This window comes from Aspergillus candidus (assembly GCF_002847045.1).
Source record: "Aspergillus candidus strain CBS 102.13 unplaced genomic scaffold BDW47scaffold_53, whole genome shotgun sequence".
NCBI lineage: Eukaryota > Fungi > Ascomycota > Eurotiomycetes > Eurotiales > Aspergillaceae > Aspergillus > Aspergillus candidus.
This window is the reverse complement of record NW_020194058.1, coordinates 24,524-47,924: the sequence shown is the minus strand read 5'-3', so window position 1 is coordinate 47,924 and position 23,401 is coordinate 24,524. Positions and strand designations below refer to the sequence as shown.

Below are 23,401 nucleotides of genomic sequence, written 5' to 3'. Positions count from 1 at the left end.
AATTAAATACAGTCTTAAACGACCCAAAAGACTCCACCATACCGGCAGTTTACTAGCTCGTTAACTCCGATTTTACCGAATAAGCTTTGAGGGGCAAAGTGTGGAGTCCCCAGTGCCTGATGACTAATTACATCCTGCTTATGGTGTTGCTTGCTTAAGGATTGTACACGAATACTGCACCTTGATTAGTTAGGCCATAGCATCGCTTGACAATTCTACCGTTTTACACAATAATATATCTACCTAGGTAGTTTTGAAACTCCCATCGCCAGCAAAGCACAATGCGGAACCATCAACAGCATTTTTATCGCCCACCCAACAGTCACCCACCCACTACCATTACCCACACGTAGTAATTATAAGTGGATACGCACCACATGGCCGGCAGTGGCAGTGGCACCCATTCTTCCTTTAGTTTTAGTTTTCCCTCCCCCCCTTCTTCTCCCTTCCAGAATTCTACCCACCCACCCACCAAGTTAGGTGGTTTTTTCGGTGTTCCTTACCTAATCTCGCTTACCCGGCCGCCAGCCCCCACCACCCAATCATCATTCCCGAACACAATTCAACCCTCCTATATATTTTACTATAAGGATATACCTAGTGCCTTCGGGCATTTGGTCAATTTGAAACGATACAGAGAAGATTAGCATGGCCCCTGCACTAAGGATGACACGCTCAATCAAAGAGAAGCTACCAGTTTTTTTTTTCACTCTTGAAAGCTTATTCGAGGTGGGGTGGTTTTTGGGAGGATGGTATTTTAGGGAGGGGGTGGGTTCGAGTTGGGGATGGAACTCCTTTTCTTTTTTTTCTTTTTTTATTAGTGTTGTGGTTGGGTTGGTTATTCTTAGCACTTCTGCCGGCGAGTAAATATACATCCTCTATACATAGTACTATCTACCAATAAATGTACAACTCCTCCTACCCATGCATTTACATCAAACTCGTCCGCCCCCCAATCTCATTCCCGGCCTCCCCATTCGGCATCTCGCCGTTCCGCCCAAACACAAACTCCGAATAGATCCCCTGCAAACGCCGTCGCTCGTTCACGCTGAGCGAGCTCCGCGTGGTGTCCAGCGACCGCTCCATGTGCTCCCAGCGGACGATGATCTCCTCGCGCGGCTCTTCGTGCGCTGCTGCCCCGTTTGTCACCGGCGTGGGCGCCGTCGATCCCCCGGCGGAGGGACCCTGCTCGGTCTGCCGCTGGCGGCGCCGGGCGCTCTTGATGGCATCTAGTTTGGACGCGACGACGGCCGGGGACGGCATGGCGACTGATCCGTTGCGCTGCTCTGATGTCGAGTACAGGAATTGGATGAAGGACTTGGTACTGGTCCCTGCTGCCGACGAGGAAGAGGTGGATTGCTTGCCGGCGCTCTTGCCCGCTGCTTTGTCGGTTGAGCGGTCGCCGAGGGCGTCGTGGACGGCCTCGAGGTGGGCATTGTACACGACGGCTTGCAGGTCCGCTCCTGAGAAGCCCTCCGTCCGCTCGGCAACCTCGTCCAGGCGCGCGGCCACCTCGTCGCTCATCGCGAGCTTCTTGCTCACTGCCTCGATGATGTCCATCCGGTCGGAGTGGCTCGGCATGTCGCAGAGGAGGGACTTGTCCAGTCGTCCCGGGCGCAGCAGCGCCGGGTCGATCAGGTCCGGTCGGGACGTAGCGGCGAGTACGTAGACGCCGGAGAGCCCTTCGGCGCCGTCCATCTGGGTGAGCAGCTGGTTGACGACTCGGTCCGTCACGCCCGTCGAGTCGTGACCGCGCTTGGGCGCGATACTGTCGAATTCGTCGAAGAAGAGAATGCAGGGCCGCGCGGCTTGGGCTCGCTCGAAGAGATCGCGTACGCTCTTCTCGCTTGCACCGATGTATTTGTTGAGGATTTCGGGGCCCTTCACGCTGATGAAGTTCAGCCCGCATTCGCCGGCGACGGCGCTGGCGAGGAGCGTCTTGCCGCAGCCGGGGAATCCGTAGAGTAGGAGGCCGGACCGTAGGCGTAGCGGGCATTGCGCGAAGATGGGCGCGTATTTGGTGGGGTACTGTAGTGTCTCCAGGAGCATTTTCCGGGTGTCGTGGAGGCCACCGATGGCGGAGAACGTCGTGGTGGAGGATGTGAGGGTTACGTTGCGCAGGGATGCAGGGGTGAATCCGTCCAGCGCGCTGTCGAAGTCCTTCGCCCCGAGGGTGATCGCTTTTGATGCAGCCATGGGGTCTTGCACCGAGCGGATGAGCGCTTCGTTCCGTGCGCGCGAGACGAGGAGCACCAAATCGCCGGGCATGTAGCCATCTGTCTTGCCAGCCAGCTCCAGGAAATCGATGTCCCGGCCCAGAACGAAGCCGTCGATTCCGGCTGTGCTAGGGCGGCTGTCCGGGTTCGAAGGATCTAACCAGGAGTCGTCTGCGGACGATGCACTCTCGTCCCGTGCGCGTCCGGGCCCATTAGTGGCGGCGCTGGTGTTCCGGTCTTGGCTCGTGAGCTGCTCCAGCACCTTTCGGCGCCCGTCCTTGTCCGGCGCTCTCAGGTGGATGATCTCTCGCACCACATGACCCCCGACGATGACGTTGTTCAAGGACTCTTTCGACTGCGCGGTCGCCAAGAGCACCACCGAGGAGTTCATCGTGCAGTACTCCCGCACCATCGAGCAGATAACCTCGCTGTTCTGGCGGCTGCGGCCGTTGTCTCCGCCGACCTGCAGCTCAGTTTCGACGGGGCACAGCTTGTCGAGATCATCCAGGATCACGACGGCTTGCCCGCCAAGACGAGCGCACCAAGATGCGGACATGAAGAGCCGGCTCAGTGTTTCCTTGATGTTCGAGATCCGGGTCTCGTCGGTGACGAGCTTCCGGCACGAAAAGTATTTGACGTTGAACAGATATTCCTTGCGGACCTTGTGGGCGAGTAGCTGCGTCAGAGCCGTCTTTCCCGCACCAAGACCGCCAGTCAACAAGATAGACGATGACTTGGTCAGGCCGTCGATACACTGGGAGATGATGGGGTCGATTCCCACCATCTTGGGAATGGTAGATGGTAACGTGTCTTCCGAGGACAGGACCGACGAACCTAGGTCGGCGGGCTTAGGAATCTCAGCCTGCACCTCAAGAGACAGCTTGACCTCCGACCCTGGTAACCATCCAAACGGCTTGGGCGTGTCCGAGGTGGCCTTCAACGGCGGATCAAATCGAAGGATACCACCGTCGAATGGAGACACCGTGCTCGGTTTCTCCGACCTGGGCAGAATCATGCCATCCGTAAGAGGTCCAGACAGCAATCCCTTGTCGGATCCAGGGGTGCCGTGGATCACCTTGATCCGTTCCGCCAGAGCATCCTTCGCGGCCACCGTGTCGGCGCCAAATTTAAGCCCATCCTTCTTCTTGGTGGTGTCGGTCGTGAAAGGGTAAATCTTCAGGCCTTTCACAGCCGACCGCTGCAACGGGGTAGGCGCCGCTTCAACCCGGACAATGCCACCGGCCATGCCTTCCGAGCCAAGCGCGCTGCACAGCAGAGTGGACAAGGCAACATGCTGGGTGTCCGGTGCATCTACCCACGGCGCCAGTTTAGCCACGATCTTCGTCGCGGGTGTGCCTGCATCACTGGCTTTTTGCTCCGCTTGGCTCATTTGTTGTTGGGGATCCAAGGGAGCCTTCAGTCCCGACGGTTGGATGATGTTGACGGCCGCCCAAGTGGCGCCGCGCAGCTCGTTGCTCGCCAGCACGTCCGGATCTATCCAGACACGGAAACCCTCGTTGCGATCCTCCTCCAGCTCCGAGTCAAAGGTGTGCTCGGACCATTGACGATCGGTGCCTCGGAAGTAAAGGGAGCCCCGGCTTGTCGAGTCGGACCGGCCGCTCTTCGGTCGCACGGTGCTTCCGCTACTCCGTCCTCCCCCACTGCGCTTGCTGCTGCCGGTGACGCTTCGGTTCTCGCCCCGCGAGCCTCTCGCCTTGGAGCGAACCTTGGGGGCCACGATCACTTCCGCATCTGGGGCGATCTTCGCGAACGGAGAGGTGTTGGAGGGAGGCGGCGTGAGTGATGTAATGACAATATTGGCCGTTGATGTCGGGGAGAGATGCAGCGCAAGCGCATGCATGTGTTCCGACTGCGCCGAATTGTATCCGGGGTTTGGTAGCGCGCGGATTTGCGACAAGAGATTCAGCTCGAGGAATGACGCATGTAGCTCAATGACTGTATAATAGCCGAGGTCAGCACTTGTGCGGGGGCGGACCGCCTTAGGAGTTCACAATCCATACTTTCCCAATCCTCCGGAGTCAGAGGCTCGATGTTTATAGTGTGAGCCACGGGAGGGTCTAGGTGGATAAAAATCCCGACCTACAACGTATTAGTCTCAATGCGCTGAAGCTGAAACTTAAGGGCGACGTCTTACCCGCTGTCCCTCGGAAAGTCCGAGAACCCGCGCAAATGTTGTATCTAGCTCGACCGTCGAGGCGTCCTGCTCTCTGGTGGAAGAGGAATTGCTGATTCCATCTCGTCCGACCACCGGCGCAAGCTTGCGCTTGCTCTGCATGCCGGTCCATCCCAGGTAGCAAGACCGTTGCGCGGGGTTCCCGCTGAGCTTCCCGGCCGTCGGTCGGTACTGCAGCTCGACAATGACGTTCTGCGCAGTCTGATTTTCTGGTTAGAGAAAAAAAAAACTTACCAGAACTGAAGATTAAAAGGCAAGCTCACCGTGTTGGCATTGACTAGCAGCGCCACGAGTGACGGTGGCAGGTTGACCAAGCAATTCTTCAATGGCACGAGGGCGACCTCGGCCGTCGTGGAGGGCTTCTTGGGCGCCATTCTCGGGCGCAGGGAGACAGGAGTAGCAGTCCACAAGTCCGAAATATGAATTAGAAAACAAAGACAGAATTGCGAGAAACAAAGGAAGCAAAGAAGCGGAGGGAAGAAGGAAGAGAAGGCACAAGGACACAAATCACCATCTCCGAGGCGTGAGTGTTAGTGGTACTGTCTGCCCCGGACTTCCCAAGGTCCACGGCATCTCACTTGCGGCCTTGGGACTCCACAAATCAAGAGGCCGCCAGTCCAACTCGCCGAACCGGCCCGCCTGATCCTGTTCGGACCGAGACTTGTTCCGCTCCGGTCCACGTGCTACTGCGCTAGGTCACAACAGGACTAGCGTGTATTGAGGAATGGCCCGACGCGTTCCTTTCGTGACGCGACGTGTTTAACACCGAAAGGGGACTAGCGCAACAACAGCTGGGGAGAAGTCGGATTCTGAGCTGTGGATTCAGTTGGGTCCGTTTGTTCCCTTCGTTTCCTTCCCTTGTCCGTCTCTTACATCAACACCCCTCTCTCCACGGCCAATTGATCTGCTTCTGTCCACCGTCGCATCATGGCCTTGCTCGCTTACAATGCCCCGGTCAATTATGACGAACAATTGGACACCTTCAAGGACTTCTTGAAGGGGTTCAAAACCCTCGAGTCGACCTCTGCAACGGCCGCCACAGAGGCTCTTGAAGATCTCCACCTCGATGGGGGCGAGCGCACGAGTGACGAATATGATTTCATGGATGATGCAGAGGATGGGAATGGACAGACGGGGGCGCGCGGGGGGCGCCGGGGTACAAAGCTCAAGTACATGGAGATGTTGCAGGATGTTGCCAATCGCGAGCGACTTAACGTTTTGGTAGAGCTGGATGATTTGGTCAAGGTAAGAGACAGTCGACGAGATCAACAGTTTGGTTTAGGTTCCATTTCCGCAGATCACTAATACCGCGAATTTGTAGTACGAGAAATCACTTCCGGACGACGTCGACCTCAAACTCGTGGATTCAGTGCAGAGGAATACAAAGCATTATGTCGAAATTTTCTCGCGGGCGGTGGATGCCATCATGCCCCAGGAGACCACCGAGATCTCGTATGGTTTACACCGGTGATGGACATGGGACCTCGCAACTGATTACCGTCACAGATTCAAAGACGATGTCCTCGATGTCATCATGTCGCAACGTGAAAAGCGAAACGAAGCCATGGCCATGGCTCAAGAAGCCGGCATGGACGCCCCTTCGACTGCGTCGATGTTCCCTCCCGAGCTGACTCGTCGTTACACACTCAACTTCAAGCCCCTGACGCCGTCCGGATCGAGCACTGAGCGCGGTTCGAAAGCCCTTGCGGTGCGCCACGTGCGTGCGGATCACATTGGTAGCCTAGTGACCGTCCGTGGTATCGTCACCCGTGTCTCCGACGTCAAGCCCGCCGTTGAGATCAACGCCTACACCTGCGACCGTTGCGGAAGCGAAGTGTTCCAGCCCGTCACCACCAAGCAGTTCATGCCGTTGACGGAGTGTCTGTCGGACGAGTGCAAGAAGAACAACGTCAAGGGACAGTTGTTCCTCTCGACTCGTGCGTCCAAGTTCATTCCCTTCCAGGAGGTCAAGATCCAGGAGATGGCGGAACAGGTGCCCGTCGGTCACATCCCCCGGACCATGACCATCCACTGTCACGGATCTCTGACGCGCCAAATGAACCCGGGCGACGTTGTCGACATTGCCGGCATCTTCCTTCCCACCCCTTACACTGGCTTCAGGGCCATCCGTGCGGGTCTTCTGACGGACACTTACATGGAGGCTCAACACGTTACCCAGCACAAGCAATCGTACGACGATACGAACATGGACAGCCGAACTTTGCGGAAGATCGAGCAGCACGACAAGTCCGGCAACATGTACGAGTATCTCGCCCGGTCCATTGCGCCTGAAATCTACGGACATCTGGACGTTAAGAAAGCCCTGCTCCTCCTTTTGATTGGTGGTGTCAGTAAGGAAATGGGTGATGGCATGCACATCCGTGGCGACATCAACATCTGCCTGATGGGTGATCCTGGTGTGGCCAAGTCGCAGTTGCTGCGGTATATTACGAAGGTCGCCCCTCGCGGCGTTTACACCACTGGTCGTGGAAGCAGTGGTGTCGGTCTCACGGCCGCTGTCATGCGGGACCCCGTCACGGACGAGATGGTGCTAGAAGGTGGAGCCCTGGTCCTGGCCGACAACGGCATCTGCTGTATTGATGAGTTCGACAAGATGGAGGACGGCGACCGGACCGCCATTCACGAAGTAATGGAACAGCAGACCATCTCCATCTCCAAGGCCGGCATCACCACCACCCTCAACGCACGCACATCGATCCTGGCCGCGGCCAATCCGCTCTACGGCCGGTACAACCCCCGCGTGTCGCCGGTCGAGAACATCAACCTTCCGGCCGCCCTGCTTTCGCGTTTCGACGTCATGTTCCTCATTCTCGACACCCCGTCCCGCGACGGCGACGAGGAGCTGGCCAACCACGTCACCTATGTTCACATGCACAACAAGCACCCGGAGACGGAGGACTCGGGCATCATGTTTACCCCCGCCGAAGTCCGCCAGTACGTCGCCAAGGCGCGCACCTTCCGGCCCGTCGTCCCCTCGTCGGTGTCTGACTATATGGTCGGGGCGTACGTGCAGATGCGGAAGCAGCAGAAGAGCGACGAGGCCAGCAAGAAGCAATTCTCCCACGTCACCCCGCGTACCCTGCTGGGTGTGGTGCGTCTCTCTCAGGCGCTGGCGCGTCTGCGATTCAGCAACGAGGTCATCACGGAGGATGTGGACGAGGCGCTGCGCCTGGTGGACGTCAGTCGTGCCTCGTTGTCCAACGACGGACATTCCGGTCTGGACCAGACCCCGACGAGCAAGATCTACAACCTCATCCGCAGCATGCGGGACAGCGGAGCTGCCGTCGTGGGCGACGGGGATGACAGCGCGCTTAGCATGCGGCGGATCCGCGAGCGGGTGTTGGCCAAGGGCTTTACTCAAGATCAGCTCAACATGGCACTGGCCGAGTATGAGAGTGTTCTGGTATGTTTTTTTTTTTTCTTTCTTTCTTTCTTTCTCTTAGTTTTTGCCGTGTGCTAACAAGTTACTTAAGGTCTGGCAAGTTTCCGAGGACAGCAACCGGCTTATATTCATCGAAGCCGACGATGAGGACATGGATATGTGAGGCAAGATGTGGAATAGAATACATCCTAATATTTATATCCATTGCGCGTTTCGTCTTTGTCGTCTTTATTCGGGTCATGGTATGTGAAGTCACGCATGAGGTAGAAATGACCGGTGTTTGGGAGCATAATTCTGCAGGCTGGAAGATTATTTGACTAGGTTACTGTTACTGGGATTTACAGAGAATAACATCTGTTCAATGGAACGACTGCATTCATAAAGGAGTGACTATCAAGCTATCTAACCCCTCGTATTATAAAATCCCCAAGTCACAATCAACGCTATACTACCTACTTCTCCCCGATCTGAACCAAACACCAGACTCATGGATTCATTCTCCACGTCCATACCCAACACACCACCAACCAACCCCCTTCCCTCCCATACCAAGACGGGACAGTCAATCAGGGATAAGCCAGGCAGCCTCTAAACAGAACACCTATCCCTAACAGGCACCTCGGCACAGAGATCCGGACCCGCCCCATAAGGATTATTGCAAAGCGTATTACACTCGGTCGACTCCGGCGTAAACACCAAGAACTTATAGTCCGGCATGTTGAGGCGGAACTGCTTCCTGATGTCGTTGTTGTCGGCGGAGGCCTTGTAGCCCGCGCGACAGGCGCAGTGGAAGCGCGTGCCGGTGTTGATGCACGAGGTCGTGATGTCGCAGTGGTTTTGGCCAGAGAGCGGGTTGCAGGTGTTGCAGACTGGGGGAGGTTGGTGGGACTCCGTGGGGATGGCGACTGCGGCCGTTGCGGTTGCGAGGAGGAGGGCGAGGGTTGTGAGTTGCATTTTTGCGGTGGGTATTTGTAGATATATACTTTGGAGAAGAGGTTTGGATGCAGTATTGAGTTGTAGATCGCTGGATTGATGCTTTGATGGATGGATGGGATAGAGATGTTGATGGCGACGCTCGACCTGCTTTATATATACCTCTTCCTCCTCACCCCATCTATACCATCACATCCTAACATCGAAACCCGTTCTATTCTTGGATCCTACAGGATGAGTAACTGTCTCCCACCACGGTCACACACAACCCAAACTTGGCAAGACATGTATGAGCTCACCTCTACAAACTATACGAGACGCACCTCCAGCCCTATACCATCCCAATCATCCTACGTATCACAGAACGAACCAAGAAAAAAAGCCTCAGCCAACAAAACCCCTCAAAACGTTCCAATCCAATATCAATGTCTAAAACATGTCTCTCCGCCATGAACAGCTGCCCAGCGCTGGGGCCCAGATCTGGTTCGTCACCCGGACGCCACAGGCATCCAGCCCGGCGGTCTCGAATACGAGATCTGGAACATACCTACATTGCTGATGATGACTTGCTGCGGGGTTTGTGGCTGATATTAATATGTGACTGAATTGTTATTATGAGTTGCTGTGGGGAATTATGGGGTTTTGACGGTTGATTCTTCTTCCTCTTTGGGGCTTTGGGGGGGCTGCTTGGCCTGGTGGTTGAAGGCTGGGTTTGGGGGCGTGATACTGGAAAGCCTGGTTTTGTGGATTTACTCAGCGAGGGTGGCTGTCGGTGGGCTGGCTGTGTTGGACCTTGTTACTCAATAGGTGTTCAGGGACCGGTTTACTCTATGTCTGCCTGGACAGACCGGAGTCGGACGGCGAAACACACAATTGGTCACAATAGACTGAGTATCACTCTCAAAGTATAGCTATCTGACATGACGCAGAAGACAGCGAAGAGCCTCTCGTATAGGCAGTACACAGTCACGGAACCTAGCAAATGACTGCAAGCTAGAAGCGAGCATCACGCTACCTGTCAGATTCGGGTCTTCGATCCAGTTCCGGAGCCGAACAGGGTCATAGCAGGTCTGGAGAACGGCGTACTAAATTTAGGCAAGGTCCCAGACAAAGCATCTGGAACAACGCCCCGATTGGAGAAGACAAAACAACAGCTCATATCATCTGATGACATTACGTATTAGATACACACAAGGCTACCTCCGTTCTAGACGACCGCCTCACATCTATAGATGCGTCTTCGATTCTTCCGGCTCACCGATCAGATCCAGGAAACTCCCATGGACCTCATCCGTCAGGTCACTAGCCTGCATGCTCCGCCCCTTGGCGTTGAAAGCGCGCCTCGAACACTCCCGAGTCAGCCCACTGCCAGCCCAAGCAATCAGCAGCAGCGTCGTCGCAGGCGACAACCGCGTGCCCGAGGATTCCAGCTCCGCCTGAACCTCCTGCTGACTATGCGCCGGCTTCGGGGGATCCTTCTCCCCCGTCTCCCACAGTCCATCGTGGTACGCCGCGCGCCACGCCAGCAGCGTCCCCAGGGACCCAGTGAGCGTGTCTCCCTGTCCGCCGCTGCGCTTCAGCCCGCCAGCGATGTCAGACACCATCGTGCTGATCCCGTTGGAGATGATGTCGTTAGGACCTTTTTGGATGATCGTCACGCCGCCCAGCGCCTTGGACAGCCTCTCGCAGGCGTCCGTGGCATTCGGTGCCGGGGTGGGCATGTCGATTCCCAGGGCTTGGGCTAGCCGGCTGAACTCGTTCACGTTGGGGGTCAGAATGCACTCCTTGTATCCGAGTACCAGGTTTGGGTCCTCGGACACGAGGAGGAGCCCGTCTGCGTCTAGGACGAACGGGATGGAGCGGGACCGCGCTTCTTTCATCACTTCTCTGACGACCTTGAGTGCGACGCCGTCGCGGCCGAGGCCGGGGCCAATCACGAGCGCGTGGAGACGCGAGAGCATGGCGATTATCGGGCTGGCGAGCGAGCGGGCGTCTGGGTTGGAGTCCTTGACTGTGTCGCTGCTGGCGAGGAATGGGTGGACCATTAGGTTTGGTGAGTACGACTTGATGACCTGTGGGGGTTGTTAGCTTTGCACTCGAGTGAGGGCAAGGTTGGTATTGCGTACGGTGGCCGCTGATTGTTGGCAGATAACATGGCTCTGGGCTTCGTCAGTACTGTGGGAATCCCGTAGGCGGGGACGGGGTCAATTGTACCATATCACATCCTGTGTGTTGAGATTAGTCTTTGTTATTACCGTTGCTGGATTGTAGAGATAAGTGAGCACTTACCTAGTCTGGCTGAAGCCATGGAAGAAAAGTACGGTGCTCCTGTGTAACTAGGCGGGGTCAGATCGTGAGGAGGGAGTTTCCGGGAAGTCTACATACTCTGCACATCCTCCGATGACTGCAACGCGTCCATGCTGGCCTGTATACAATCAATTTCTGCTGCAAGGATATGACGAAGAAGGATAGGGTTGCAGAGGGCATACCTTTGTGGAATCGCTCCAGCATGGGAGGCACGATTTGACGCGCCTTCTTGAAGAGAGCCTTGGACGAGGCTGACACCTGGTGTGCCTCCATTATGGGCAGCGCTGGTATGGTGGAATTGATTGATTGAGAAGATCGATGGTGAATGTTACAGATGAAGGGAAGAGACAGGTTCATGGAATGTTTAGAACAAGTTGTTGAAGAGAGTTGACGTTAAGAAACCTGGACAAGGATAAAGCACCGGTGATGTCACCGCCCGGGTGGGGCCTGGACGGAGAATTGTCTCCGCAGTGGATAGTCACGGGCATATGAGCTCGATGTTGGAACATTAATAGATCATCAATAAAGCTAAGAAACAGAATTGTATTTAAAACGGATTGACACCGAGTAAAAGACGCCCCGCGCTTTGCATGCAACCAAAATATGGACATGTAGAGAAAAAGAAAGCCCTCTATGGACATTGTCGCTCGCTGATGCTTGAAATCAAGAAACAAAACCAACCCAAAAGAAAAAGAAAAGAAGAGAAAAACACTAGTAATCAATCAACCGCGTAATGGCATCATCGTGGGTATACCCTCAAATGATACTCCATGACAAATCCAAAAAAAAGTATCGGAGATTTTGTGTGAATGGCAAGAGTCGAGCTCTTTCGACATTCAGCCCCGCCTAGAAGCCAATGAGGCCAGCCTGTTGCGCCGCTCCAACTTCTCTTGCTTCGCAGCAAGCTCTGCCTTCCATTCTTCTTCGTCTTCTCTCCTGGCTGCCTTCAACGCTGCGGCTTCTTCGCGGTCCACATCGTCCAAACCAGCTTCCATGTCGGACGATGCGTCGGAATAGTAATCATCGTAGTTATCCGCATATTCGCCCTCATCCTCTTCATCTGTCCCCAAGTATTCATCCATTCTGCGGCGACCGCCGCGAGACTGCGCATTCCGATCGTTTCCGCTACGTCGACTCGGTAGACCGGCCGTACCACGATATGCAGGCTGAGCAGGGGCCGTTGCCGTTGGCGTTGGTGTTGGTCGGGAAGTGCCCCTGTAGGTGGGTTCGGCGGTCTTGGAGGCCAGTTTCTGGAGACCAGGCTTAGTCCCTGAGGCAGCACCTGGCCGCTTTCCCAGCTTGGCTTCTTTCTCCTTGGCTTGGGCCTCCATCATTCGTTTCTTGCGTTCCATCTTGCTGAGTTTCTCTTTCGGGACGGGCTGATGCTTGAACATGCCGACCTGTGTGGGCGTTTTCTGCTGAAGGTTCTTCGCCTGCGCTATCAAGTCTGCAAAGGAACCTTTGGGAGGAGCCTTCGAAGAGGCTGGGGGTTCTTTCTGAGGCGCTTTCTGAGGGGGTTTCTGAGGCGCCTTCTGAGGTGTGGGCAAGCTACTCCCGGTGGTAGCTCTCGCAGGCACCGGTCGTGCGGAGCTGGGTTTTGCGATCGGACGGGGCTTAGACAGCGTCGCTGACGGTAGAGGTCGAGAGGTTGACGGTTTGTTTGAATCCGGAGGCGCTGGCCGTTGAGGACGGGGGAGCTGTTCCTCAGCCTTCCGTTTCATACCCGAGGCAACTGTCTTTTGGTCGGAAGGAGCATTTCGAGATGCGGTGGCCGGCTTGCGAGCCTCCGGTTTAGCGGTAGACGAAGAGACAGGTGCCGGTGGAGCGGACGAAGTTGGTGGCATGCGCGCCGGCTGGCCTTTGTCGATCGACGAAAGCACGGAATCGAGGAACTGATAGCAGGTTAGGATGGCACTGTCAGTGGAACTCGGGGGAGATATCATACACTCATCTTGGGCTGCGTAGTCTGTCACAGGTAAAGAGCACGTTCGAGGAGGATACAGAAGCAAATCACCGTAGGTGGGTCAGTTGACGGGGTAGCTTCATGACTCTTGCGGTTCGACCAAAGGTCAAGATGCGAACTGACTGAATAGCAGGCTCCACGCTCTGACACTGCAACCAGAAGATACTGGAAGAAGACAGGAGTGAGGCTGCTGATCAGAGAAGGCTTTGCCAGTGGGTAAAAATAGGTCTCGCCATCCTGTCCTTCTAGAAGTTACGGGTCACGTGAGAGGATGTCAGGGTCACGGGCTTAGCTAAGCGGAAGGTCCCGGATGCCTGCGCCACAGGGCCCTCGCTTATGGATAAGACTAAGCCAATGAGCCACACTTGCCAGCCGCAGCGCACTTTTTCTCTCGAGTTTTAGCGGATCGATTCCTGACTTCCTTTCTGTCTCCATCGCTAAATATCCCTCCCAGCGAACTCGACGTTTCAGTCTCCGCCCAACTTGCGGTTAAATCGATTGATTCTCGTGTTCTTATTTCATAAACCCGGTAAGTTTTGAGATTTACGCCCTTGTGTTATTTCCTAGCCAGTGGTCGCATCGTCGCGAGGGTTTTGTTTTCGAACGACTCGTGTTAACAGAGTTTTGTGCCTCAGATTCAAAATGAAGCACCTCGCCGCTTACCTGCTCCTCGGCCTCGCCGGCAACGAGTCTCCCTCCGCTGCCGACATCAAGGGCGTTCTGTCCGCCGTCGGCATTGATGCCGATGAGGACCGTCTCTCCAAGCTCCTCTCCGAGCTTGAGGGCAAGGACATCAACGAGGTTCGTATTTCACAGGAATCGCACACGTAACAGAGTCAACAAATACTAACCCCCCGTGCAGCTGATCGCCCAGGGCTCCGAGAAGCTTGCTTCCGTTCCCTCCGGTGGTGCCGGCGCTGCTGCTGCCGCCCCTGCCGCCGCCGCCGGTGGTGACGCTCCCGCCCAGGAGAAGGAGGAGGAGAAGGAGGAGTCCGATGAGGACATGGGCTTCGGTCTCTTCGACTAAGCGTATCGTCTCGTACGAACCTCCAAAAGAAAAATACGGTGATTTATGGGGGCACAGAAGTCTGGCGGTTCTTTTCAGTCTTGGGAGGAAATTCGCCCAGGAAACTGGGCCAGCCTGCATTTTCAGGCTGTTCTGATGCAGTGACGATTCATGCATACGGGAGCTGGAAAGAGCTTTTAGCTAATTCAGATTATCTGACCTCCACCACTTGTTTCCCTCGTAGGTTAAGTATCGATGATAGTTTGATGATCACTGCGGAGTATAACACTGTATGTGTAGTCGCGCTAGGTTCTATGAACTTAATCTGCAATTGAGCGTACTCAACCGTATAATTGCGAGACAACAAGTCCATTGATATCGTAGACTCCAGTTGGCCGGGCCATGGAATAGAACTGCCGAATTAGGTTAAAGCGGCCAACTCAATCTTTCAAGATTAGGGCTAATAGAGACACAACCCTAATCATCCCACAATGGTTAGCGTAGTAGGGCTAAACCCGAGCCGTCGCTTAGAAAGTGGCTCCGCCCACCCTCACTCCCATCCCGAGCGCCCTAGCAAAAGTCGAAGCCCGACGAACGTTCATCAGCGACACGACACGACAACCCTTGCCCTTTTCGCTTTTCGAGTCCCGATCGGAAAGCGACCTTGAGAGGAAACACATCTGCAAAAATGGCTGACACCGAATACGTGAGTCTTCTTTTATCCCATGCGACGATGGAGAGGGAGGAACTAGGTCGCTAACGAATGTCTTGTTTTGCAGAACGCCGAGGAGGCCGCCGGTACGTTTTTTTTCACTGAACCAACCCCTCCCTATCCCGTCCGGTCCCATGAATATTCCGATTTGATTGTGCGATATGTCCTGGGGTGAAATATATGCGATGGAAATGGGTTTCGACGTGGATTTGGGATGAAGGATCAGGACCGGATTCGACGATCGGGAGGGACACAATATCGAGAAGGAACATCAGCGCTGACAGCCATCGCCAACAGAGATCAAGAAGAGAAGACAGTTCCGCAAGTTTTCTTACCGCGGCATTGACCTCGACCAGTATGTGGACTCCGATATTCCTGGCTTGAAATCCGTGCATCCGACCCTAAACGAGCGAACCACCGACGATTGCGTGCATATGGGGGGAATTCGTCACCGTTGAGGGATAGGATGCACAAGGATCTCACGCTATGAGATATGGCGTCATGGATAGATCTGTTCTAACGTCGTCAGGCTCCTCGACCTCTCCTCCGAACAGCTCCGTGATGTCGTGCACGCCCGTGCCCGCCGCAGGTTCAACCGTGGCCTGAAGCGCAAGCCCATGGGCCTGATCAAGAAGCTCCGCAAGGCCAAGCAGGAGGCTCCCGCCAACGAGAAGCCCGAGCTCGTCAAGACCCACCTCCGTAACATGATCGTTGTCCCCGAGATGATCGGCAGCGTTGTCGGTATCTACTCCGGCAAGGAGTTCAACCAGGTCGAAGTCAAGCCCGAGATGGTTGGCCACTACCTGGGAGAATTCTCCATCTCATAGTACGTCCCTCTTTTCGCAAAAAAAAAGAAAAAAGAAAAAGGCAAAAAGAAAGAAACTAACAATCCTACAGCAAGCCCGTCAAGCACGGTCGTCCCGGTATCGGTGCCACCCACTCTTCCCGTTTCATTCCCCTCAAGTAAACTGGGAAACAGTCGGTTTGCGGTGTCGCGTGGAGGAATCAGGCGTCCGGATGTGCTGGGAGAAGAAAACAAAAATGGGTGGATACCATTTGCGTTGTCTATTTGGGTCCATCGTCTACTTGTATGTCAAGTGCGGGTCAGCTGTTTGCATCTCAATATAAGGTCTTTTGTCGGCATGTGAACGAACTGAACTGATGATTCGCCTCATACATATTGGGGCGGAGATGCCTTCCTGAGATGGGGGTGTCTTAATTTAACGAAGTTTTCAGTGTATTGAATTATAAATACCTAGGTAGCTGTATCTACCTGTAGACGCCAACAGAAGGGCTTCTGTCCAACACGTTCTACCCATACAACCATCCATCCTCAAACTTCAAACCAGTCGCACAAACTAGACCCATGCTATCTACCCCCCCTCCCCCTCAATAACACCCCCAACCAACCTCCCCACCTTCTCCCACTCCCTCCCAATCTCCACCCCCATCCTCCCAGGCTCAATCCCATTCCTCACAAACTCCCCCTGCACCTCCCCGAACGCGCTCCCAACCACCCCCCTAAACCCAGGCACCGCACAAGCAGCACCCTCCCCGACAACAAGCCCCCTCAGCACCGACCAAATAACCAACCCAAGATTCAACCCCAGCCTCTCAACAGCCGCCCGCACCTCCATCTCACCCTCACCCTCAACTCCACCCTCCCCACCCTGCGACAAATGAATCGCCAACTTCGCCAGCGCCCAAGCATGAACCGCCCGGATAGGATGCCCCACAAACGGGTACACGACGGGATCAACGCGCACGTAGCGCACAGCCGCGTGCGCAAACGCAGAGTAGAACATCCCTGCCGGGAGCAGCGAGGCTATCAATTCATCCCGAAGCGCGACGATAGGCTGGCTGGTTATAGGGCATGGCGTGGATGCGTTAACAGAGCGCAGTGCGGACTGTAGTCTTTCGACTCTCTGAACGGGACCTTCATCGTCGGCGGCAGTACTAGCCGGGATAGAATGAAGTAGTTTGAACGCCTCGATGATTTGCTGCTCCTGGTGGTCGTCTTCATCGGTAGAGGCGGAGCACTTCGAACAAGCACAGTCAAAGAAATACCGCTCGCGAAGCTCCTGCCTGCGCAGCTGGGTCGGGTTCGTCGTGTCGACGTAGGAGATAAAGACCTGTTCCCCCTTGGCGATGGGGCGCACGGCTTTGACGAAGAGCTCGGCGCCGTCGAAGCCTGCTACTGCGTTGTAGGCGCAGCTGTGGTTGATGAGCGCTGCGTAGGGGTGCAGGTAGAGGCCTATGCGGTCGTATTGGGCGTTTGTTAGGTTGAAGGAGTTTAGGTCGAGCTTTTCTGTTAGTTTTATTTCTTTTTCCTCTTCGCACATCAATAGAAGATACATGTACTAAGAATGAGAAGCAAAGCAGGAAGAAAGAAAGAGAGTAAGAAAGAAGGAAAACAAACCTTGGCACCAGCCTCACAAATCTCCCCCTCGTCCATCTCACCCCCAGAATAAGCACTCACAGCCTTCGCAGACAGCGAAATACGCTCCCACTGCCGCGGATTCTCCGCCCTGATCGCCGCCTCGTGCGTCTCCAGCTGCGCGAAGCGGCCCAGTTCCGCGGGAGTGTACCTCCCGCGCTGGACGCGCTGGACGATACGGAGGACAGCGCGGGCGTTGTTGGGCAGCACGCGGGGGTTTAGTTTCTTGAAGGTTGGACATTCGAGGGAGTGCGCGAGTTTCCAGTCTTTGGATTGGCATGTCTGTGTTTCTTGTTTCAGTTTCGGGGTTTCCTGCTTTTGATCTAGGGGGGAGGGAGAAGGTAGATACATAGATAGATGTGAAAACCATCTATAGTGAAATACTGACCCTATCGCAATACCTCAAAACCCGACACCCCGTGCAAGCCCTCAACGAGACATCATCACCACCGAAATATCTCCTCCCAAAACACCCAGAGCACGTATCCCCCAGCCGCTCTGTATCTAGCACCGCAACGAAGGGTGTCTTGATATTCAGGACGTCCCCGCCGGCGGGGATGGCTTTGGTAGCGAAGAGGCCTTGGCCGAGACCGTTGGGGGCTGGGCCGGGTGTGGTGTCTGTGAAGACTCCTGGGAGGCCGTCGTTGTCATTGTCGTTTGGGGACATGGTTGATGGTTCCCAATCTCATGGGAGTTGGATATGATTGAGTTGTATGTATGGATGTATTTGATGAACTAGGCGATGAAGAGAAGAAAATGATTCGTTGGATTGGGGCGATTAGTCATTATCTCTCTGCAAATATTAGGTTACCTGGACTTGAGAGCAGGCTGGGAGGGCAAGTTAGTTCACGTCTACTAGGTGAGTATGCTTAAGCGCAGTGTAACGGTAAGATCACTTCATATGCGAGTTGAGATTGGCTAAATCACTGCACTAATAATATACACATCAAATTTTGAATATGATGAAAACAGCAGATCGAGTTCATCCAACATTCATTCCTCTCGAGGACAATGTCGGTCTACACCATCTCGACGCCATCATGAAAAAGGGGTAATGAACAATTGCTAAAGGGAACGGAGTAAAAAAGAAAAAATGAGAAGAAGGAAAAAGAAAATGCACAAAACCACATGAACCAAAACCCTCATGTCCGCTCTTTTGCTTCATCCAGGACGGAAAACAGCAGGCGAGTCAAAAAAACAAAAAGTCTTTATCAACATTTGATGACCTGGCACCGCACCCGCTACGCCAAGCAAGGCGGTCTTTCGAAACCGAGAACAACAGTAAATCGCCGATGATTATATCTATAAGGGAATAATAAACACTTTTTCTTTGCTTTTGTTTACATCATCTTGGTGCCGGCGAAGTCGGACCAGCTGCGGACCTCGGAGGGGATACCCTCGGGGCGAGGCAGCTTCTGGCTCATAGCCTGCGCGAAGAGGAGAGCAGTCTAGAAGAGGATTAGCATATAGTCAACATGAATAAGGGGACAATTCGGATAATCTTACCTTGGTCTCCATGAAGAGAGGCACGCCAAAGTCAACGGCGTTACGTCTCATGACGTAGTCCTCGTCGACCAGGGTCTTGCCCCGGGTCTTGGCGAGGTTGAAAGTACCGTGGATGTTGTACTTCTGGAACACCTCACGGAGAGCACGCTTGTCCTTCTTGGGGAACTCGATGACCTGCACGGAAGCGTCCTTGGCGGTGGACTCGATGTGAGCCTTGACCTCGGGGCTGGCAGCGAAGAACTTGAAGCCCAGAGGGTTGAGGTACTCGACGATCTGGACCAGAGCGGGGTTGGCGATGTCGCCGCCAAGCAGGATACCCTCACCGGGCTCAGGCACACGGAAGTTCATGGTCGACTGCAGGGAAGCCCAGTAGGCCTCGACGAGGTCCTTACCGAAGCAGGCAATCTCACCGGTACTGGCCATCTCGACGCCCAGGAAGGGGTCGGCACCAGCCAGACGGGTCCAGCTGAACTGGGGCACCTTGGTGGCCAGGTAGTCACGCTTGGTGGTCATCAGGTCGGTGGGCTCGGGGACGTCACGGCCAACCAGGGCCTTGGTGGCAACATCGATGAAGTTGGTGCCCAGAACCTTGGAGGCGAAGGGGAACGAACGAGAAGCACGCAGGTTGCACTCGATGACCTTCAGCTCGGGCTGGGCGCCCTCCTGGTCGGCCTTGATGATCTGCATGTTGAAGGGACCGGTGATGTTCCAGGCCTTGGCAACCTTCTCGGCGATCTCCTTGACGCGGGCCATGATGGACTCGTCCAGGTTGGCGGGGGGGAGGACGAGGGTGGCGTCACCAGAGTGCACACCGGCGGGCTCAACGTGCTCACTGACAGCGTGCAGGATCAGCTTGCCGTTCGAGGCAACACCGTCGACGTCGATCTCCTCAGCACCCTCGATGAACTTGGTGATCACGACGGGGTGGTCAGGCGAGACAGCGCTGGCATTCAGAAGCTTCTCCTTGAGCTCATCCTGGCTGTAGATGACGTTCATGGCCGCACCGGACAGGACGTAACTGGGACGGACCAGCACGGGGTAGCCAACAGAGTCGGCGAAGCGCTCGGCCTCGGCCACGGAAGTAAGCTCCTTCCAGGCGGGCTGGTCAACACCGATGCTGTCCAGGATCTGCGAGAACTTGTGACGGTCCTCGGCGTTGTCGATGTCCTTGGGGTTGGTACCCAGCACATGAGCACCGCCAGTCTCCTGCAGGCGGAGGGCAATGTTCTGCGGCAGCTGGCCACCGACAGAGACGACGACACCGCTAGCGGCCTCGAGCTCGTAGATATCCATGACACGCTCGTAGCTGAGCTCCTCGAAGTACAGCTTGTCGGCGGTGTCGAAATCAGTGGAGTAGGTCTCGGGGTTGTAGTTGATCATGACCGTCTTCTTGTCCATGTTCTTCAGGGACAGAGTGGCGTTGACCGCACACCAGTCAAACTCGACGGAGCTACCGATACGGTACACACCGCTGCCGAGGATGATGATTCCGTGATCATCGAAGCTAACGTCGTGAGAGGAGGCGTTGTAGGTGGTGTAGAGGTAGTTGGTGTCGGCGGGGAACTCAGCAGCCAGGGTGTCAATCTTCTTCACCCACGGGCGGATACCGAAGCTGGTACGGCGGGCGCGGACATCGTCCTCAGACGAGCCGACCAGGAGCGCGATCTGCTTGTCGGAGAATCCGAGCTTCTTGGCCTTCAGCATGGTCTCGTGCTGGACGCCGAAGAGGCTGCCGATCTCCTTGAGCTCGTGGTGGCAGTCAACGATGTTCTGCAGCTTGTACAGGAACCACTTGTCGATCTTGGACAGCTCGTGGACCTTGTCCACGGAGTAGCCCTCGTGGAGCATGGCCTGGCCGACGGCCAACCAACGGCGGTCGGTGGGGTTCTTCAGGACGTCGTCGAGGTTCTCGAAGTGATCACCCTGGAAACCGAGGAATCGAGGGTCAACCTGGCGGATGGCCTTCTGGATAGACTCCTCGAAGGTACGGCCAATGGCCATAACCTCACCGACGGACTTCATGGCGCTACCGATGTCGCGGTTGACATGCTGGAACTTGCTCAGATCCCACCGGGGGATCTTGGTGACGATGTAGTCCAGACTGGGCTCGAAGTTGGCAGTGGTGGTCTTGGTCACGGCATTGGGCAGCTCGGGGAGGTTGTGGCCCAGGCCGATCTTGGCGGCCGTGTAGGCCAGGGGGTAACCGGTCGCCTTGGAGGCCAGGGCAGACGAACGCGAGAGACGCGCGTTGACCTCAATGACACGGTAGTCCAGGCCATCGGGCTGCAGCGCGTACTGGACGTTGCATTCACCGACGACACCAAGGTGGCGCACGATCTTGATGGCAGCGGTACGCAGCATGTGGTACTCCTCGTCGGACAGAGTCTGACTGGGGGCAACGACGATACTGTCACCGGTGTGGATACCCAGGGGGTCGAAGTTCTCCATGTTGCAGACCGTGATGCAGTTGTTGGCGGCGTCCCGAACAACCTCATACTCGACCTCCTTCCAGCCTCGCAGAGACTTCTCGACCAGGATCTGAGGCGACAGGGTCAAGGAGCGCGACGACAAGTTCTTCAACTCCTCGGGGTTGTTGGCGAAACCGGAACCCAGACCACCCAGAGCGTACGCAGAGCGAACGATGATGGGGTAGCCGACGGACTCGGCGGCCTGCAGGGCCTCGTCGACGGTACCGACGGCAATGGACTCGGCGATGGGGATATCGATCTCGTTCAAGGCCTTGGCGAAAAGGTCACGATCCTCGCTGGTCTCCAGGGTCTTGATGCTGGTACCCAGGACACGGACACCATGGCGCTCGAAGAGACCCATGCGGTTCATCTGCACACCCAAGTTCAGGGCGGTCTGACCACCGAAGGAGAGGAAGATGCCATCGGGCTGCTCGCGCTCAATGACGTAGCTCACGTACTCCGGGGTGACGGGGAGATAGTAAACTTGATCGGCGAGCTTGTGATCGGTCTGGATCGTCGCGATGTTGGGGTTGATGAGGACCGATTCGACACCGGCTTCCTTGAGGGCCTTCAGGGCTTGGGAACCTGTAGATCAAAGAACAGTCAGTCATTATTCAGACAATCCGTTTATTCTTCTTCCTCTCTGTTGGTCTTGTGCCCTTATCAAATCAATTCTTCCAACACCCTCGGGTGTTCTCCACATCAACTCTTCGAAAAGGCCGATAATCGGAACCCTTCACTCCCGAATGTGCGAAGAAAAAAAGAGAAAAAGAGGCAACCCAAAACAAGTATTCTAACCCTCAATATCCCAATATGACTTACCCGAGTAATCAAATTCACCAGCCTGGCCAATACTCAGACCACCACTACCGATGACGAGCACCTTCTTGACATCGACAAGACCGCTGCTAGGCTTAACGGCACCGCTAGCGAGGTAGCTCTCAGCGGAGGGAGCCTCAGAAGCCAGACGACGCAGAGCGCTGGAGAACGAGCGCAGCTGCTGGGGGCGCCATGGCGAGGCAGTCTTCTGCTGCAACCGCAGGTTCGCCGCCGTGGACCGGACGGTCGTCGTCTGGGAGGAGAAAGCGCGCAGAGAGAGGGCGGAGCGGCGGGAATCGGCCAGACAGCGCTGCCGCAAAAGAGCGGACGTAGCCTGCCCGCAACGCGCGGCGAGAACCATATTTGCGCACCGCGCGGGGGAACGGGAAAATTAGAAAAATTAAAAAGGTGTAAAATGAAGGAGTCAATTCGACCCGACGGAGAGTGGTCTCGCTCCTTTTTTGCTGAACTGGGGGTTTGGTCCCGCGAACTGTCTGCAGAGGGAGGTGTCGAAGTTGCGGTTTTCTCTATTGGATTGAGAAATCTCAGGTCCTTTTTTAGCCCTCGATCGGCCTAGGTTGATCCCTTCTTGTCCCGCTTTTATGCCACACGCCCAATTGTCCAGGAGAGGACGAAGAGGTTAAGGTGGATAGAGGAATGGCCTAGCGTACAAGTCGAAAGGGAGGAACAATAAGAAGCACGAGGATGCGACTAACAAGGAGAGGAGAGAAAATTAGAGGAAGAGGAAAAAAGTAAAGGGCAAATAAAAAAGAAAAGAAAAACCTTGGTAGCGGCGATGAGTCAATGGGTTGAGTTGACCCTCTTTGGAAAAAAAAGCGGAGCCAGAAAGGAAAAAAAAAAAAAAAAAAAGTCGGGATAGCCAGTTGACGCGAGTTGGACAAGGAACGTCCCGAAGAGTGGAATTTTCTTAGGGGACCCGGGCCAAGGCCAAGACCAATACAAGCCAAACTTTTTGGCAGGGACCGCTAAGCGTTCCGGTCTGCGGAACTTGCATTATTCGGATGAGGTCAGCTGCGTCCATCACCGCCTGTATCTTCCACCAATCAGATATATCAAATGGGCGGAAATCCAGGACAAACTCCTCCCTTACCTAATATTCCCTGCATAAACCTTTCAACCACCGCTTCTCCGTACAGGATTCTGTATCCATCCCTCCAGCTAGCCTCGGGCTCAGTGTTGAGTGTTGAGTCCCCATTGGTATTAGTCTATGCGAGTTGACCAAATTGTGTTTAAACTACGGCCATGACTTCACTGTGGCTCGCTAACCCTAAATTATAGTATCTTAACCCCTCATAGTCTCCTACGGAGCAGACCGAGAAAAATCTAGTATCCATTAGTAGTACTCATTAGTAGGTAGTTACTAGGTCGGTGGTTAGTGACTCAGACCTTGATGACGATGATGGCAGTGGAGCCCAT

The 23,401-nt window shown here is 55.1% G+C and overlaps 9 protein-coding genes across 9 annotated transcripts; 3 read left to right on the top strand and 6 right to left on the bottom strand.

The window, feature by feature from the left end:
• Positions 1–930: 930 nt before the first annotated feature.
• Positions 931–4,784, bottom strand: pex1 (AAA family ATPase peroxin 1; the record flags this gene model as incomplete). Its single annotated transcript, XM_024815411.1, has 4 exons — positions 931–4,172; positions 4,238–4,316; positions 4,372–4,611; positions 4,674–4,784. The coding sequence occupies 4 exons, from the start codon at positions 4,782–4,784 to the stop codon at positions 931–933; spliced, it is 3,672 nt and encodes a 1,223-aa protein (XP_024668983.1).
• Positions 4,785–5,278: 494 nt separating this feature from the next.
• On the top strand, positions 5,279–8,204 carry BDW47DRAFT_111197 (DNA replication licensing factor MCM7). The gene is made up of 4 exons (XM_024813901.1): positions 5,279–5,655; positions 5,732–5,862; positions 5,917–7,834; positions 7,905–8,204. Exons 1-4 carry the CDS (start codon positions 5,338–5,340, stop codon positions 7,974–7,976), a joined length of 2,439 nt encoding a protein of 812 aa, XP_024668982.1. The 5' UTR covers positions 5,279–5,337; the 3' UTR covers positions 7,977–8,204.
• A 71-nt stretch (positions 8,205–8,275) lies between these two features.
• Positions 8,276–8,849, bottom strand: BDW47DRAFT_111196 (putative adhesin). The gene has a single exon (XM_024813900.1). The coding sequence runs from the start codon at positions 8,765–8,767 to the stop codon at positions 8,402–8,404; it is 366 nt and encodes a 121-aa protein (XP_024668981.1). The 5' UTR covers positions 8,768–8,849; the 3' UTR covers positions 8,276–8,401.
• Positions 8,850–9,972: 1,123 nt separating this feature from the next.
• Positions 9,973–11,326, bottom strand: BDW47DRAFT_128539 (ATP-dependent (S)-NAD(P)H-hydrate dehydratase; the record flags this gene model as incomplete). Its single annotated transcript, XM_024816857.1, has 6 exons — positions 9,973–10,818; positions 10,873–10,905; positions 10,961–10,971; positions 11,036–11,082; positions 11,132–11,171; positions 11,236–11,326. 6 exons carry the CDS (start codon positions 11,324–11,326, stop codon positions 9,973–9,975), a joined length of 1,068 nt encoding a protein of 355 aa, XP_024668980.1.
• Positions 11,327–11,576: 250 nt separating this feature from the next.
• On the bottom strand, positions 11,577–13,270 carry BDW47DRAFT_111189 (uncharacterized protein). The gene is made up of 2 exons (XM_024813899.1): positions 12,999–13,270; positions 11,577–12,945 (listed from the first exon to the last, which is right to left on the bottom strand). Exons 1-2 carry the CDS (start codon positions 13,002–13,004, stop codon positions 11,890–11,892), a joined length of 1,062 nt encoding a protein of 353 aa, XP_024668979.1. The 5' UTR covers positions 13,005–13,270; the 3' UTR covers positions 11,577–11,889.
• A 170-nt stretch (positions 13,271–13,440) lies between these two features.
• Positions 13,441–14,332, top strand: aspf8 (ribosomal protein P2). Its single transcript, XM_024813898.1, has 3 exons — positions 13,441–13,545; positions 13,652–13,817; positions 13,879–14,332. The coding sequence occupies exons 2-3, from the start codon at positions 13,659–13,661 to the stop codon at positions 14,041–14,043; spliced, it is 324 nt and encodes a 107-aa protein (XP_024668978.1). The 5' UTR covers positions 13,441–13,545; positions 13,652–13,658; the 3' UTR covers positions 14,044–14,332.
• Positions 14,333–14,601: 269 nt separating this feature from the next.
• Positions 14,602–16,033, top strand: BDW47DRAFT_111186 (40S ribosomal protein uS19). The gene is made up of 5 exons (XM_024813897.1): positions 14,602–14,728; positions 14,802–14,820; positions 15,032–15,089; positions 15,264–15,560; positions 15,632–16,033. Exons 1-5 carry the CDS (start codon positions 14,711–14,713, stop codon positions 15,699–15,701), a joined length of 462 nt encoding a protein of 153 aa, XP_024668977.1. The 5' UTR covers positions 14,602–14,710; the 3' UTR covers positions 15,702–16,033.
• Positions 16,034–16,107: 74 nt separating this feature from the next.
• On the bottom strand, positions 16,108–17,842 carry BDW47DRAFT_133863 (S-adenosylmethionine-dependent methyltransferase; the record flags this gene model as incomplete). The annotated part of the gene is made up of 3 exons (XM_024817947.1): positions 17,560–17,842; positions 17,154–17,453; positions 16,108–17,037 (listed from the first exon to the last, which is right to left on the bottom strand). Exons 1-3 carry the CDS (start codon positions 17,836–17,838, stop codon positions 16,108–16,110), a joined length of 1,509 nt encoding a protein of 502 aa, XP_024668976.1. The 5' UTR covers positions 17,839–17,842.
• A 581-nt stretch (positions 17,843–18,423) lies between these two features.
• Positions 18,424–22,464, bottom strand: BDW47DRAFT_69728 (carbamoyl-phosphate synthase (glutamine-hydrolyzing) CPA2). Its single transcript, XM_024819634.1, has 3 exons — positions 21,968–22,464; positions 18,678–21,730; positions 18,424–18,619 (listed from the first exon to the last, which is right to left on the bottom strand). Exons 1-3 carry the CDS (start codon positions 22,323–22,325, stop codon positions 18,512–18,514), a joined length of 3,519 nt encoding a protein of 1,172 aa, XP_024668975.1. The 5' UTR covers positions 22,326–22,464; the 3' UTR covers positions 18,424–18,511.
• Positions 22,465–23,401: the final 937 nt, after the last annotated feature.

Coding starts and splice junctions, on each gene's coding strand:
- BDW47DRAFT_111197 (XM_024813901.1), top strand. CDS start 5,338: ATGGCCTTGCTCGCTTACAATGCCCCGGTCAATTATGACGAACAATTG. Junction 5,863..5,916: donor CAGGAGACCACCGAGATCTC/GTATGGTTTACA, acceptor TTACCGTCACAG/ATTCAAAGACGATGTCCTCG. Junction 7,835..7,904: donor CCGAGTATGAGAGTGTTCTG/GTATGTTTTTTT, acceptor AAGTTACTTAAG/GTCTGGCAAGTTTCCGAGGA.
- BDW47DRAFT_111196 (XM_024813900.1), bottom strand. CDS start 8,767: ATGCAACTCACAACCCTCGCCCTCCTCCTCGCAACCGCAACGGCCGCA.
- aspf8 (XM_024813898.1), top strand. CDS start 13,659: ATGAAGCACCTCGCCGCTTACCTGCTCCTCGGCCTCGCCGGCAACGAG. Junction 13,818..13,878: donor AGGGCAAGGACATCAACGAG/GTTCGTATTTCA, acceptor CCCCCCGTGCAG/CTGATCGCCCAGGGCTCCGA.
- BDW47DRAFT_111186 (XM_024813897.1), top strand. Junction 15,090..15,263: donor CGCGGCATTGACCTCGACCA/GTATGTGGACTC, acceptor TAACGTCGTCAG/GCTCCTCGACCTCTCCTCCG. Junction 15,561..15,631: donor GGAGAATTCTCCATCTCATA/GTACGTCCCTCT, acceptor ACAATCCTACAG/CAAGCCCGTCAAGCACGGTC.
- BDW47DRAFT_69728 (XM_024819634.1), bottom strand. CDS start 22,325: ATGGTTCTCGCCGCGCGTTGCGGGCAGGCTACGTCCGCTCTTTTGCGG. Junction 21,731..21,967: donor TGGTGAATTTGATTACTCGG/GTAAGTCATATT, acceptor TTTGATCTACAG/GTTCCCAAGCCCTGAAGGCC. Junction 18,620..18,677: donor CTCTCTTCATGGAGACCAAG/GTAAGATTATCC, acceptor ATCCTCTTCTAG/ACTGCTCTCCTCTTCGCGCA.